Consider the following 16,648-nt stretch of genomic DNA (forward strand, 5'->3'; position numbering starts at 1 on the left):
GAGCACAGCATTGAGCCACCCGGGACTTTTGGCTGACTTCTTAGTTTCTCTAAGAAGAATCTGTACTCCAGTGCAAAAAACTGCTGCAGCCGTTCACGCCAAACCCCTGGCACAAGGTGCACATCCCATAGTAGGATCCCAAAGCCAGCGTATAGATGGGAGAATATTAAATTGCTTTACAATTGCGTCTTTCTGGTGACTGCTTATGTGCTGTAATTGAGGGCATTTTATCTTGTTTCGCTTTGTTTTGGTTTTGCAGGCTGGCACAGTCATTTCCGCAGCCCCTTGAAACAAAGCCATTGCTGAGCCAACGGGAATCGGCTCCGGTGGGGAACCTGCCGCCGCGCACCGACCGGCGCCCGCTGAGCGACACCTTCGCCGACAGCTGGAACGACAGCTCGCACTACGATAACACGGGGTTCGTCGCAGAGGAGAGCACGGTGGAGAACCCCAGTGCTAACCCCCTCCTGAGCACGAAATCTAGAAGCACATCTGCGCACGGGCGCAGGCCGTTGATTCGACAAGACAGGATAGTTGGCATTCCCCTGGAGCTGGAGCAGCCCACGCTCAGAAACACACACGAATCTGAAGTGCCTCCTCCCAATCCTTGGCAAAATTGGACCAGAACCCCTAGTCCTTTTGAAGACAGGACAGCTTTTCCTTCCAAACTGGAAAGCACCCCCACCACCAGCCCTTTGCCTGAGCGGAAAGACCATATCAAAGAGTCTCCGGAAATGACTAGCACTTTCACGCCAGGAATAGCATGGGAATATCACGATTCAAATGCTAACAGAAGTCTCACAAACGTCTTTTCCCATATCCACTGTCGCCCAGATCCTTCCAAAAGCGTTATTTCCATCAGCAAGAGTACGGAGCGGCTTAATCCGATGATGAGGGACTTAAAAACTAACAAATTTAAGAAGTCGCAAAGTATCGATGAGATAGACATTGGTACATACAAAGTGTATAATATACCCTTAGAAAACTATGCATCTGGTAACGATACTGTAGGAACCCACGAGAGGGTGGACAAGCTGCTGGGCCCGGAGCACGGCATGCTGAGCATGTCCCGCAGCCAGTCGGTCCCCATGCTGGACGACGAGCTGCTGACCTACGGCAGCGTCAAGGTGCAGCCGCAGCAGAAGCCGTCCGTCACGAAGAAAGTCTACCAGTTCGACCAAAGCTTCAACCCGCAGGGAGCAGTGGAGGTCACAGCGGAGAAGAGGCTACCGCCGCCTTTCCAGCTCAACCCCGAGTACATTCCCCAGCAGAGTAAAAACCTGCCCCAGGAACTGGTCAGCCCGAGGGCGTACCGCGGCTACCCCCCCGTGGAGCCCATGTTCTCCTTCTCCCAGCCGTCGGTGAACGAGGAGGCGGTCAGTGCCCCCTTTGCGAGCCAGGGGGCTCGGCCGGGCTTCTTGAGGAGAGCGGATTCGTTGGCCAGCTCCACCGAGATGTCCATGTTCAGGAGGGTCAGCGAGCCCCACGAGCTGCCCCCCAGCGATAGGTATGGCAGGCCTCCCTACCGAGGAGCTGTGGAGCGCCAAAGCAGCATCTCGGTCTCTGAGTCTCAGTTCCTCAAGAGGAACGGCAGGTACGAAGACGAGCATCCTTCCTACCAAGAAGTGAAAGCCCAGACTGGGAGCTTTCCAGTCAAAAACCTTACGCAAAGGAGGCCCTTGTCGGCAAGAAGCTACAGTACTGAGAGTTACGGCACATCCCAAACCAGGCCGGTTTCAGCGAGGCCTACAATGGCAGCTCTGCTGGAAAAGATTCCGTCAGACTATAACTTGGGTAACTATGGCGACAAGCCTTCCGATAACAGTGATATAAAGACAAGGCCTACCCCTGTGAAGGGAAATGAGAGCTGTGCTAAAATGCCCGCTGACTGGAGACAACAGCTACTTAGACATATAGAAGCTAGAAGGTTAGACAGGGTATGTTTGGCATTTCTCTGCAATTAATGCCTTTAGTTGTGTGTTTCGGTATTTCAAACTATTTGCACGTACAGTGGTAACCACCAGAATTCCCAGTAATGAAATTCCTGCATTGGTGTCAGAGGAACCGGCCCCGCAAAGGGGTCTGGGGGTGCTCCAAAGCAGCCGGAGTGAGGGGTGCCCGGGTGAATGAGGGATAAAGAGGCTCTGCACGAGTAACGGTGCACGTTACTGATGTAGTAACCGCTGCAGCACTGTCTGAAATAATTAAAAAAAAAAAAAAAAAAAAAAAACCAAACATAAAAATCTCTCCTTAGCAACAGATGTGAACGTGCTGCTGAAGTCCACTGCTTCAGTAATGATCGGAGAGCGTTAAAAAGATGTTGGATACGTCTTTGCAGTAAAAGGCAATAAAGAAAAACGTCACAGATAAAAAGGAAAATAATGTATTTTAGCTTTCATACCGCTGTTAGTGGAGGGGATTTAAAGGTGTCTCTTAACTCTGAAATATACACTGCCACTGTTTTTAACAAGGAATATGATTATTCCTCCTTTTAGCTGTAGGAAGTTACGCTTTTTCGCCTTCTATACAAAACCGTACAAGTGCTATAGTGCATGATTTCAGTAATGATCTCGACTATTTAATCGCCTACTTCATGAATCGGATTTACTTCATGATCTGAAGTGGTTGTGAAAAATTACTGTTGTCAAGTGCGTAAGTTAGGCATACGGACACATTTTGAAACTATTTTATGCTAGATACTCGTGAGTTTGGTGTTAATATAGTCATTACCTTCCAGTTGCTCAGATGTGATGCGCATTAAAATATCTTTGAGGGTCAAATGGGTAAAGCTTAAAAAACGGGCTTGAAGGCTGAAGCTTTTTCCTGACTTCAGCTATTTTCCTTAGGTTGTGTAAAACTGATTGGAAACTACATAATAGCTAGGCAAAATAGCGCACCCCAATTAGAGACATTTCTGGTGGAAATAAACACTTCCCAGGTGTTGTTCGTTTAAGAAATATCTTTACGCTTAGTTTACGATGTATATTTGCTTAAGAAAGACTTTATCTGCAGGCTGAGACTGGAGAATTTCCCTGGTTAAGCTGAGTTGGTAGCGATCCCCGCAGGTGCCAGCGAGGTGGTTCCTAGCCGCTGGCGGCACAGGACCAGCGCAGCTCCGAGAAGCTGGGCTGCCTGGTGGGGATGTGACCGCCCGGGCCCTGCCACGCCGCAGCTGCTCCGGGAGAAGACGGTGCCCCTCTGCCCACGGCCGGCGAGGTGCCGGGCTGTGCAGGACCCGTGTGCCGGCCCGACCAAAGCTTGCCCCCCGGGGGCAGCTGCTAGCCAGGGAGCAGTGGCCAAGCTCAACGGCTGGGGCAGACCCTTCTCGTTTGGGGTTTTTCCTCTGCCTTTGGTGCCCTTTTATGCTAGATCCGTGTTTTCTGGCCCGTCCACGGTTGCGCAGACGTACCAAAATTTGGCCGTATTTGCAAAATAAAGCCTTGTACCGTGTTATATGCTGCAGTTTTCAAACAACAGATAACATATTTCATCTGCTGTCAGCGTTGAAGTCTTTTATGGTATCCATTTTATGTATACTTAGCAATGTATTTGCTTCCGTGTGACCCAGTGCATGCCTCAGAAAGCTATTTATTTCTTGGTACTGTTCGTTTGCTTAAACTAAAACTTTGTGAAATTAACCATATATGTGTGATATTTAATTCGATGAGCATGTGTGTTCATATCCTGTCACGTGGTTGTTTCCTCTACTCAGACCGCTGCTTACAAACACAACACAGTTAGCCTTGGCATGCTGCACTCTGGAGGGTTTTCAGCAATGCATGCCGGCAGAAGCATGACTTTAAACTTGCAGCCTAAATCTAAATTTGAAAACCAAATGCTTCAAGAGCTACCTCTACCGAAAGTAAGTATGGGATAGCCAGCATATACCAGCGTTATGAAATAAATTAACGATACTCCTTGCTTTTTCCTGGTTTAGCTTTCGCCTACTATTCATGCTTATACTATACGCAATCCAAAAAGCAAAGATGATGTTAACACGGTTTTCCTGCTCAAAAATCTTGCTTTTTGGATGAAGTAGCTCACGTGGCTTTCATTACTGCTTTCTGCTCTCGTGTTCCAAACTGATGCGATCATTCTGTTTTCTCGATGACTTAATCTGTGCACAGAAATGGGGAGCATGTTTTGTTTTGCGACTGTTTGATCTTAGGAAAATTAATGTGGAAATGTTTAATATGCATTTAAATAGGCTCCAAGAGATAGGGATTTTAACATATGAATGTTAATTGGGTACGCTGTAATAATTGATGAGTTTTGATTATATGTCTGCCACACCTAGATTAATTTTAAACTTTTGTTGCATAATGCCTATAGAAAGGAAATAATTTTCTCTTTTTTTTTTTTTTTTTACTATTTGTTTTACAGCTATTAGTGCTATTTTGTTGATCAGAACATACATACACACACAATTATACACAACCAAAGGTTTGATGGAAAGAAGCACATATGACAAGCCAGAGAGGGACCTTGCCGGAGTATTTTCAGAGCACCAGAGAGGAGATGCTGAGCCCTTACCCCGTGTCACGCACGGCCGCAGCGGAGCCGCAGCAGCAGCCCGTTGCAGACCCTTGCGAGCGGTGGCACCGCTGGGGTGGCGTGGCGTGGCGTGGCGTGGCGTGGCGTGGCGTGGCGTGGCGTGGCAGGGGGCCACGGCAGTGCCACAAGCGACGAGCATCCTTAAGGGTCGTGCTGCATTAGCATCGGTAGCTGTCGGTACAAATTAGCAACATCTCTGCGAGTAATTAAAGGGTACCAGAGCACACATCCAGGCGCTGAAATGGGATCATCTGCGCTGTTAATTGCTGGCCTGGCCTCGGGCACGCTTTGGCCCAGGCCAGCTGGCCCCCTCCCAGGCAATCCCTGGCCTCGGCTCCCGAGGCAGCACTGCCCAGAAATTCCCAAAGGAGGGCTTCAGTGCCCGATTTAAGAGTTTAGATCCAAGCCTGTTTAGAAGAATAAGAGAATTTAATGGCGGCAACATGAGCAGATTGTGCCGGTTGGCCGGAGGACAGACAGACCTTAGCACCGCTTAGCTTACTGATACCGGCACGTGCGTCGTACACTGGATTTCCAAGCAAAGCTGTACTAGGTTCACAGTGCACGCACACACACACACACACACCCCCCGATCATTGTCAGGTTTCTCCTGCTGTAACTTACTTTCCATACACTGTTCGCCTCATTTACACCTCCCGTCCAGCTGTCCCTGGGCTTAAGCGAGTCCTAATGTTAGCGTGTGCTTCTCTGTTGTTCAGCTAATGACATCTAGGTCAAATCTTAACCACAGATGTGTGTGTGTTTGGACACAGACAGCTTGCCGGTGTTGGTCATACTGTTTTTTTTATTTCAAAGAATTTGTCTGTCTATTTGAGTATAAACTAATTGTTGTCACAAGTCCTTGAAAGAAGTCCGTTTGACACCAACTCCAACTAATGGTTCTATTTCTCTACACACATTAAGGTATTATATGTCACTTTAAGAATTTTAGGCTGTAGATGAATATGGATACTAATGTATGGATGTCTGAGGAAATTCATGGGACTGTTTAGGGTGACCTGTTTTGGGGTGTGATCTTATGTGAATTATTCTGCTTTATTTTTCACCAGCATTTCATTGCTGCATACCCATATAAAATGTGACGCTGAACTGCATGAAGGGGGTGTGTTCTCTTACTGTACTGTTGGGAAAGCGGTGAAAAATTACTGTTGAACAAATAATTTGAATGTTTAGTATTGTTTAATTTTATTCCTTCACGTGTTCGAAAGGATTTTGCATTTCTTAATGAATCCAGGCCACAGCAGCTTAATATTTACCTCTTCTTCTTCCTCGTTCTTGTGGCCTAGATTCAAGAGAGTAATGAGTGAGGTCTAATTGTCCAGTGGAAGATCAGGAAATCGAATATAACAATTACTTATTTTGAGAAGGCTTATTACATTGATTCTACTCCATGTATAAAACGTTTGAACTGCTGCTTTTCATCTTTTACTGAGACTTAACAGATACGTAGTTTGTTTGCAGTCTGTCCAAGCCGTGTGAATGAATAATATTACAAGTAGACAAATTCATTTTACTGCAGAAAATGAAAAGAAAAACCTGTTATCACAGATTTTTCCTATTTATTGAGAAAGCAGAAAGCACCCTCTACGTTTTTTCTCTTTCCATTTGGAGTGCAAACTCACCTCTGCAGATTAGTCAGTGGCTTATGAAAGCGGCACAGCGTTGTCTGCAGTGACGAAGGAAACACTTTGCAGAAGAGTGCTTTCAATTTTTGGCATCCATCTCACAATTCTTTTAAAAGAAGCGTATGGTTTGGTGCACTTCATTCTCAGAAGTGTACAGTAGCGGCTCCCTTTAGGAATAACCAGCGTATTCACATGGATCGCATAGGAGGAAAACCAGAAGGCCCCGTAGGAAGCTGCCGCCGGAGCCCGCCGGGTCTCTGCCTGGCGAGGGCACCCGGCACGGCCGATGATGAATTCGGCTGGCAGGGAGGAGGGCGGCTTTCCAGCCCAGCCTTGGGCAGCCGGGTCTGGGGGTGACTCTGGAAGGGTCAACGCCCATCACAGAGACGACGGCCTTTCTTCTTCGCTGCTTTTGACTGCTCCTCAGAGGAGAAATTTTTGCAGTTGTACTTTTTCATTTTCGAAGCTGTTTGCTGCCCTGGTCTCAGGTGAGGTACCCCCCTGTCCGGGTGAGGGTTACGTGGGGCCGTGCGGCAAACAGGGCAGAATGGCCGATCCCTGAGTTTAGGTGGGCACAAAGAGCCCAACCAGCGCCCAAACGGGCACCCGCGTGCTGACCTAGGGACAAACAGGGCTCAGCCTGGCCTGGCCTGGGGACCCTCGGGCAGGGGCCGTCCCCGGGCAGCGAAAGGGACTGAGCGCCATACGGTCGGCTTTCCTGCCTGTCCCTCCGCCAGCCTACAGCCCTGTGCCCACGGTCGCCAGCGCTCGAGCGGGCTGAGCTGTGAGGGGTAACCCCGGGAAAAAGCGCTGAGGTTGGTGTGATTTTTCCATCCTTAATAGGTGCAAAGAAGGCTCTACAGGGAGCTCTCGTAGTTTCAACAGGGGAAATGTTTTTCTCGTGGTTTTTAATATAAGGAAAACCACGTCTTTCCTGATTTTTCTGGAAGACTTCTTGAACGATGAGAGACTTACCGTGAAAGTTTTCTTTTCTTTTAAATAATTAGGGTTGAATTTTTTTTATACTTAACCTCTGAGGAGTATGATTGAAATCACAATTTACTTCTGTTTACTTTTAAAGGATTTTTAAGCTTGCATAAAAAAAAGTTCTTAATTGACCCAGTTACCAGCTTTAATATTTCAAAGCAAAAGTTTTATTTGTTCTTCAGTCATCTAAAGAAGCATTTCATGATTTTTTTTTAATCTAAGCTGAAGAAGAAATTGCTTGAATGACAGAGGGGAAGAATGGACTTTTTTTTTTCCCTTGCAGATTACTGTTAATCAGAACTGAATAAGCAGTTAACTGAATAAGCACTGCCTAATGCTAAGTGCTGTCAGCGGCAGTACAGTGTTGGCATTTTGGAAAGTCTGACACAAAAAGCCATGCCCACGTTAGCAAAATTTCCAGCTATGGTAAAGAAATATAGAGACAAATAACAGAAAATCGAGATGGGACAGAAAAAGTACGCATATCCTCAAAAGTACTGAAAACAGGAGTGGAATAACCAGGGAAAAAATTGACGAAGAAGAAACGTGTATAAAAGGAGAGAAAAGTGGAAAATAATAACAAAATCATTGAGCTCATTTAGGAAACTTTAGATGTGTGTTATGTCAATTCCTGTTCAGGAAAGCATTTAATTATTGGTTAATACTGTAGATAGGATATCCTGTTAACTTAGAACACAGCCAGCCGTAGCCTAGAGATTGCTCTGTGCGCAGGCAGTGATGCACAGAGCGTAGCGCCAGCTAAGAGCAGTCACAAGTTCAATATTGCCATTAAGGAATATATAAGCATATCATTTATCTCAGTGGCAAATACTGAATAAAAAAGTTTTTGGTGCTTGAGTGACCAGTAAAGAAGCTGTAACTCAAATGATCAGTGGCAGACTGCACGCTTAAAAATGGAACTTTGCCAAAACTTGTTTCTCTGAAAATAACGAGTTACGGTAAATTAGTTTTCTCTTTTCTCTCGTCATTCATTATTCTCATTATTTCTCTTATGTATCTTTCAAGATCTCCTGCTTGCAGAAAGTCCCACAGCAATATGATTGCACGTTCACGAAATACTGTAGAAATGTAAAAGGATTTCCATTTTAGCAATAGTGTGTTACGGTCTAACTGGGTTGATTGCTGAAATAAATATGAAGAGAGAGTTTTCTGTCGCGGTGTGACAGTGACTAAAGGCTGCCCTACCGTTTCTGCAACAGACCCCGTCGCAGCAGAGCAGCATTCTGGACAACGGGCAGGAGGACATGTCTGTGAGCAGCCAGTGGAACCCCTACCCGCTGGGCCGGCGGGACGTGCCCCCCGACACCGTCACCAAGAAGGTAAGCGCCACCAGCAGAGCTGCTGCCATCGCTGCCGCTGTCCGTCTTTTCCCAGCGAATCGCTGCAAGGAGGAGAACAGGTTAATGAGGACAGGTTTGGGAAACGCCTATTTTTCTTTCAAGGTTTAAAGCAGTAATCGTTACGAATTAAGGATGGTGTTTTCATGCCTGCTGCCTGCTTTTGTATTTATTTCTGCTAGTAGTTATGTCTGTGGTGTGTGAACTGGGCACAGCGGGCTTGGCAGATATGTTCCTGCACATATCAGACAGCCCTCAGCTCCCTCTCGTCCGCAAAAGTCTTCAATGAAATTTTTCATTTCGATTACATTCTTCAGTTCGTGACCAAAAAGAAATAAAATGTGTTGAGGTGGAGGCCAGCCCGGCGTCTGGAGGGTCACCAGAGACATCCTACGCACACATCATTTGCTGATAAACTCGCTAGAAAGGGTTCTGATTTCTAGTACCTCGCGGCAGTAGGTGCTACATTCCAGCGCTTGGATCTGGGCTGTTCCTATGAAAACACCGGCTGCTCTCCCCCAGTCCCCCCGCTCACCTCTGCTCCTCCACTGGGAAACTGCCCTTTATAGAGCATCAAGCTGGAGAATGGAGCATCTTCACAAATTAAACTGTGCTTTGCAATCGGCTTTAGAAGGTGGAGCCACACGTGTCAGCAGTGCTGATGACATTGATTGTTATCTATATGGAGATTGGTCCTGCTCGTTCCTGAAGAAAAGTCTTAGGAGTGAATAAAACCCGTGTGAAAGTCATAATGTGCACACTAATAACTTCTGTAGCGTAATTAACTGTCAGCACTGATGAGGCAAATATCTCCCTACTGGCTTCACATCTTTTCGTCCAAGGCAGTTTCAGAAGCAGTAGCCCTTGCCGTCGGACAAAAGTAGAGACAAGAGATACAGATGTATGAGAGAATGGCTTGAAGCCAGGAGACGAAAGCCGTTGCCCCCAGAGCAGCCCGGAGACGCCTTCCCAGGCGCAGGAGGGGAGGAGGAGGGTGTCCTGGCGTTGTCCGACAGCCAAGTGAGTCGAAGGTTTTCTTCACCCCCTGGTACGCGAGAAACAAGGATAAGAAATTTAAGAAGAGTCACCGCTTATCTTCACCGGCGTATTGGGATAAAACCTGCGTTTGTCGATTCACACGGTCTGACACGGTGTATGTCTTGCATTTGTGCATCATCAGTGTTGCTATAATAAGAAACTGCCGATTGTGTTTCGTTCTGAATATTTCAGTGTCTGGCTGCTGGGATGCCGTAAGTGCAAACATTGCATAACCGTACTGAAATCTGCTTAACTCAGTGGAGCAATCCATTGTTACATCCGTTGTCAGCGACTTTAATTATACTGTAAATATTGGACACTGAGCTGAAAATAATTAACTTTTGTGGTGGATGTTATATAAAGTAAAGAATACAAATGAAATTGGGGAAGCAGACTGCATAATAGAGATTTTTTTCAGCAGAATAAATAATTCCGTTTCCAAGAAAGGCAGCTTACCCACCTCCAGCAAGAGCCGCAGTGTGAATGCACAAGAAGCAGCGACATGATCTCTTGAAAGTCCATTAACAGGAGTGAGAAAATGAATTCTGAAAATTGTTTACCCACCATGCTCAGGAGGGGGTTTGCAGTGTGCTGTTAATGATGATGCTAATCTCCTCTCCATTGAAAGTCACCTGGAGTGCCGTGGGTTCCCGGCACCTGCGGATTAAAATACAGCAACGAGTTGAAGGCAGACTCGGGAAGTCTGCTGTAGAATTGAAGTTCAGCATAGCAAACAATTGAATGATGTAAATAGAAATTGTAGTATATGGTGTGTTTTCCCACTAACATTACTGGTGTGAATGGGCCTGTGCAGAGCAGGGTCACTGCGTGGTAGAGCGCTGCTTGGGAAACCACTGGAAGAAAAGCTGGGACTTGTTCTTCCAAGGGGAAGAGCGTGTGCTATAGGCAATGGACTGTGTACTCAGCCTGATGTAGTACGTATATAGGCACAGTAGTCCGTGTTCCTAAATTATCCACACATAGGGGGCTACTCTGCACATAGTGATGGCTATTTGTGTGTGTTAGGTAAGGTGGGAATACTACATGGTACTCGCTACATAGATACGTGGGGTGCGCGTGGTTGTTTCTGTCCTTTTTGCTGTTCAGAATACAGGTTAAATGCTGGTTTCGTTTCTGTGATCGTCCCATCACGTGTGGGCTAGTTCTCTTATGGGAAAGTTGGATATTTTAATCTTCAGATTGAATAATCCACTCATTTATTAAATGACTACAGTATTTATGCTTCCCGGAAGACAACTACTCCTGTCACGTCAACCAGACAGGAGGCAGCTGCATGCCTGCGTAAATCAGTTGGCTGCTCCTCCGTACAAAGGGAAGGGGTAGAATTGGGCGGGGGGAGGGTCACCAAAAAGGAGCCTGGAAATCGCTCCTTATGCAAAAGAGAGATTGAAGAACGAGAATGAAGCTGGAAAATGGACGTCAGCCCAGCCAACGTGGGAGCAGGGTGACGGCCCTCTAAGAGCTGCGCGGGTTTGGGGGTGCGCAGGATTCTGTTAATTGGCCTCTGCTGCTGCAGGATCGCAGCGGCCCACGTGACGGCTGAAGCTGTGTGGACTCTCGGAGATCCCTGCGTGGACTGTACTGGTCTGGGTGGATGTGGAAGGAGCATGTGGAACTGTAGCAAGGGCTCAAAACTGGGACATACAGAAGTGTCTGAGTCAGCATTTCTCTCCCTTTCTGACTTGGGAATATTTCTGTTAGCCACAGCTGCGAGGCTGGAGGCTCTTCCTGTTTCATCGCCAGCACCTGCTGTTCGATCCAGAGGTCTTTGGAGCCGATGAAGAAGATTGGAGGCTTTTCAGTGAAGCAGCACAGGGGGGTTTGTATTTGAAACAGACATCTTCCTCTGAGGCAGACAATGCTGTGACTGCTGCGGTGGATATGGGATTATATCTGGGGCAAACAGCAGAATTTATGACATTCTGCTTTTTTGAGGTCCTCTTGTGATGAGTATGACACAACACGAAGTACAGAACCGTGCTGCAGATGGTCACCTCCTCACCCCGCATCTCCTCCCCGCAAGGGGACACAGATTCAGCACTCCACTGCGGGCATGGCTCGTCGCTGCTCGCGAGATCAGGAATAGCTACACAGTCTGTCTTGAGCGTTTTCCTTCCCTTCTGGTCTTGGATGAACCGAAGCTCTCTCCGCCCTGCAGAGTGGGATGTTGGCAGTACAGACTGACTGCGCCAGGCGATTCTTGGAGGACGCTTGTGGCTGTTAAGCACTTCCAGGTACTCGGGTGAGCTGTGTTTTAAGAAGAGTTTGGGGACTGAAGATTTGGGCACAAGGAGCGAGAGATTTCTCTGTCATCGCTCACTTCGAGACTGACTCTCTTGTACTAGAATGAAGAGCCGTCAGACGTGTTCTGCCTAGTCCCTTTCTTCAAATGTAGTCAGCAAAAAGTAAGGCAGAACAGATCAGCTTTGCGTGCAGGCACTGCACGGCTTGCTGGGATTCTGCGTAGCTCCGGCTGCATCTCTGTTAATGGTGCGTTGTGCAGACAAATCTTGGAAACCCATTAAGATGGGGTTTTGCTATGGCAACAAGCAATTAATTCTAATACCCTGGCTGCTCTAACTTCCAAGGCCAGGTGATCGGCCAACGGGTAAGAAATGTTTTCATCATTTGCTGTATTAAATTTAATATCTCATCTAAAAGTCTCACAGTTGGTGACTCTTCCACCAGGACCATAAAGGTTCAGTAGTACTGAGGATTAGACCTTCATGACGAGACGCGGTTGGGTCGTTGGCTGGTGTAAACTTAATGTGAAACGTTGTTTAAGTAGGTGTGTTTTGTCCATAGAGACTTGTAGATATCGAGACGTGCAACCGTCGTGCTCTTTCACATTCAGGCTGCTCAGATAACAGCACCGGTTGATGGGTGTCAATAATCTGAAAGCTCTCAGTAGGAACGGTGTGATGTTTCATGGAGGTAATAATATTCAATCACAGGATGGAGCATGAATGAATTTTACTCCTTCCCGTACCGCGAAGTTGCATGCGATTATTTATAAGCAACCTCTGAATCCTGTAAATATGAAAAGTGTAAAATTGTCTCAGCTGAGTTTATTTTGCAAAGGTTTGCCTCAAATGTTGATGTAATTCGTGTGCCTAAAGAGAGCCTGTGTATTGAAGAGTAAGCAAGTATGCAACTTCACCATGTCAAGAACAGAACACGAAGCAAACCTCGCCCGTTAGATCGGAGCTGCAGGCGTGAGAGGCAGTGGGGATGGAGGGGGCAGAGAAGGACAGCAGTCGCCCTTCTTTTTCTGAAAATAGCGAAAGGCCAAGTCAATGTAAATGCAGTATTTTCGCTTATACTTACAAAATATTGGAGCGTCAAATCAGTAGATATTATCTTAGAAATTGGATAATTTGATTATTTACATTTTCTAAAAGCCGCGTTTGTTCCTAGGACGAGGCATAGGATTTAAATGATTATGCTTTCTGTACACAGTGCACCGTACTGGCCAATACCTGTATTTGGGTTATAAATCTTATTCCAAACTATCCTCAGAAAAAAAAAAAGCCAAAACATTGCAGTATCTTCAGCGTGCGCTGTGATGAATAATCCACCCTACTTCGATTTATTAAATGTTTTCGGGTCAGAAAACATTCGGTGCAGAAGCATATATCGTGACATGAGGAAAAAAAAATATTTTCTGTTTATAAAACGTACTGGGTAGGGCTAATTTCCCTTAAACCTCCGAGAGTCGCTAAATGCAATGGGTATATCCTTGCTGCTTTTAATCACGGTTGTCTCCAGCTGTGGTCAAAAGGCAAACCTCTGATATGATTTAAGAGGTTTGCTTTTACTTGACTCTGTAAGTTGTAATAATTGCTTCTTTTCAGCTTCCTGAATTTCTGGCCTAACGGGTTACGTTACCCACAGGCAGGTAGCCATATCCAGACCCTAATGGGATCGCAAAGCCTACAGCACCGCAGCCGCGAGCAGCAGTACGAAGGAAACATGAACAAAGTCACCATTCAGCAGTTTCAGCCACCGCTGCCTATTCAGATCCCCTCATCGCAGAGCTCTCGAGCACCTCAGACGGGGCGATGTTTGATCCAAACCAAGGGGCAGAGAAGCACGGACGCGTACCAGGAGCAGGTGAGGAAGTCTCTCTCTTGAATAGTGCTGTGACAAAAACTTTCTGGTTTTTTCTGCCTTGCGTACGGCAGGAAAAGGGAGCCGCAGGCGATAACGGAGGGCGGCTGAGCCAGGCAGCACGGGGGAGCGTGGCTGCGCTGGGGGCAGGCGAGCAGGTCTCTCCCCGGCCCCAGCACCAGGGGCTGGGACCGTTTTTTCTCTTGGATTGACCAAATGACACGATCTGGCACCGAAATTCCTGAACAGCGCCAACATCGCTGGGTCATACTGAATTAATTAGCAATTTCTGCCAGTTCCCCAGTAACCTCGTTCAGCGCTAACAGGGCGGCGTTTGGCAAGACACTGGGCTTCTCAGATTTCTATCGGCTGCTCCAGTTTAGCCCTACGAAAGGCCACCTGTCCTCCGGTGCCCCCAGTCTAACGACATGGGTGCTGATGAGTTTCTTCATTAAGCGGTCCTATCCCCATTATATTTGGCCTTAATGACTGTAATAACTGTTTGAGGCACCTGACTTGCAGAAGAAGGTGCAGAATCATTAGCGAACCGTTCACTTGTGTACAGTGTTGAAGGATCCAGGCAGGCGGCTGCCTGCGTTAACTCCCCGAGTATAACATTCAGATTCAGAAGCGATTGCTTGTGGGGCTCAGTTCGTGCTCAGACTGCCTCAATGAGTAGTCATTAAGCGACGCCGAAGTAATTTTTATTTTACATTCAATTACCTAATGCCATTTAGAGTCATCCTCCCTAAAAGATAAGAGTCAGCACTATTTTTTTCCCGGAGGAAGGCACTGGTGAAAGTGGTTGGTGCTCAGTGCGGGCTGTCAGGGCTGTGGCCCCGGTACTGACAGTGGTCTGAAGGTCTCTGAGCTTCAGAGTACTTATCCCTTGGGCTGCTCCCAGGCATAGCGCCTGGGGATGCTGCGCGTGGGGCACCTTCTGGAAAAACAGAAGTGCCCAAGATGAAATCTCACTGACATCTATCAATGGTCAAGTGAAGGTGAAAAATTTGGCCAGTGTGCCAGTGTGGGCTGTTCTTTCACAAGTCTAAGATGGTGGGGGTTTTTCCTCCTTGAAAATAAAATATTAAAATATGTGGAAAAATACACACAGCACTGTGAATATTATGGTATCATTGCAGCACGCTAAAATAATGAAAATACTCGCAGTTTGTAACAATATTCTACAGACTTTAGCTGTGTTGTGCAATACAACTTTTGAGAGGGTCAACCCATCTCCTTAATGGTGAGATGGGATACAGGAGAAGAAGATGCCATTGTTTAAATAGGCTTTAACGTTGGCATTGACTTATCTTGCCATATCTTTTTAACCTAGTTTTGTGTGAGAATAGAGAAGAATCCTGGCCTTGGTTTTAGTATCAGTGGTGGAATAAGTGGACAAGGAAATCCATTCAAACCTTCTGATAAGGTAAGTTATACATTTCTCTCTAAATGGTCCTTATTTTAGAGTGCCATGTAGTGGAGACGTAGATAACATGAGGGAAATTTTTATGCACTTCTGTTGTGATAATTGAAAGAATTTTTCCCGTACTTCACTTTTTTTTGTTAGGAGAGTGGTGTTCCCTTTTCTTTGGTTAACGAAGACAAGAAAATCAAAGCAGAAATCATGCGGGTGTCTGCCTTACAGTCCACGGACAAGATAATTTTTCAGCCTGTTTTCTGGAGAGTCATCTCTCTGACTTTTTGCCTTTAAGAGTCAACGTAGGTCCTGATTAAACTTTCACTGAAGTCGTTAGAGGGCATACTGAAGCAGCGACAGCATCGCTGGGGAGCTGAAATGCCAGGGTTCATGGCAGCCTAGCAAATAAAATCGGTCTGGCCTGCAAACCCGTCTGGAGATCCGCGGTGCCTTACAGGCACCACGGCAAGCAGTCTTCTCTGCTGGACTGCTAATTAACAGCGTCACCATTATGGTACACGATGGTCAGGGAGACTCAGTATTCATTCTGGGAATTACATATTTAAGAGGTTGATAAATCTTTTCGCAGTAAAAGGAAGCCTAGTGAAATACAACATGTGCTGGTTATCAGCTACACAGGGCTTTAGGATTAGGAAATGGACTCTCAAACCTGTGAATTCATCTGCTCTGTGCGGTAAAACTGACTGGAGCTCGTTGAAAAAACAAGTGCTGTGGGTACCTCTCTGTTAAACGTATTCTTAACATCTCTATTCTTTGATAATACTGGCTTCAGCTCTAAAAGTTCTAACTTCCTAAATATTGAGAAAGATTGGCAAATGATGATAATCTTTTAATCTCTTCTCAAAATTTGAGATCTGCGTGCAAATTAAAAAAATAATTTCCCCACCCCTCCGAATTACAACGGAAAGCTAACTGGGAATGTAGAATACACTTGGAAATATCAGTCTAACGCAGTCTTAATTCCTTTCAGTTTTCTCATTGATAATCCCTGTTTTGAACTTCAAGAAGAGTCCCATTTAGTGTACATAACCATAAGGCATTTTAATTGCTGTCCTTAAAGCATACTCATTTTTGGGGTCCTTCTTTGAGACTGTACACTGGAATTGCACTTTATAACATCATGGTCGTCAGTTCCACGGTTTAACGTATGATGTTAAAACTAAGCTATACTTCCACTGTCTGTCACTCGCCTGAAGTTATTCGAGTCCATATCCCACTGTGAGTGTGTCTGCACCAGTAATACATGCAGTGCGGTAACAGCTTAGATAGACTTAATTTTACCAATAACGGAAAATCAGAATTGTGTACTAAGGGAGTGATGGGGTGGTTATACTGCAGGAATTAATAGTTCAAAGGGGTTTTTATGTGTTGTTACTCTGAAACATTGCTTCCCGCACTGTTAAATCAGATTTGTCGTGTTTTAAGTATCCCAGAAGCGATAAGGGGGTGATACTGTCCCTCATCATACGTGCCGGTCCTTTGTGATGGGTTTA

At 46.1% G+C, this 16,648-nt stretch overlaps 1 protein-coding gene across 5 annotated transcripts in view; it reads left to right on the forward strand.

The window, feature by feature from the left end:
• LRRC7 (leucine rich repeat containing 7) overlaps window positions 1–16,648 on the forward strand; it is a gene marked incomplete at its 3' end in the record, with an annotated part of 104,731 nt that overhangs the window by 81,117 nt on the left and 6,966 nt on the right. For 3 of the 5 annotated variants that reach the window (XM_082484308.1, XM_082484310.1, XM_082484309.1), the window contains 5 exons: window positions 260–1,937; window positions 3,713–3,862; window positions 8,408–8,527; window positions 13,499–13,717; window positions 15,051–15,143. In XM_082484308.1, coding sequence (XP_082340434.1) covers window positions 260–1,937; window positions 3,713–3,862; window positions 8,408–8,527; window positions 13,499–13,717; window positions 15,051–15,143 — 2,260 coding nt within the window. The remainder of the gene's footprint in view (window positions 1–259; window positions 1,938–3,712; window positions 3,863–8,407; window positions 8,528–13,498; window positions 13,718–15,050; window positions 15,144–16,648) is intronic. The other 2 variants (XM_082484311.1, XM_082484312.1) reach the window with 2 other exon arrangements.

This window comes from Vanellus vanellus (genome assembly GCF_965231255.1).
Source record: "Vanellus vanellus genome assembly, chromosome: 5".
Lineage (NCBI taxonomy): Eukaryota > Metazoa > Chordata > Aves > Charadriiformes > Charadriidae > Vanellus > Vanellus vanellus.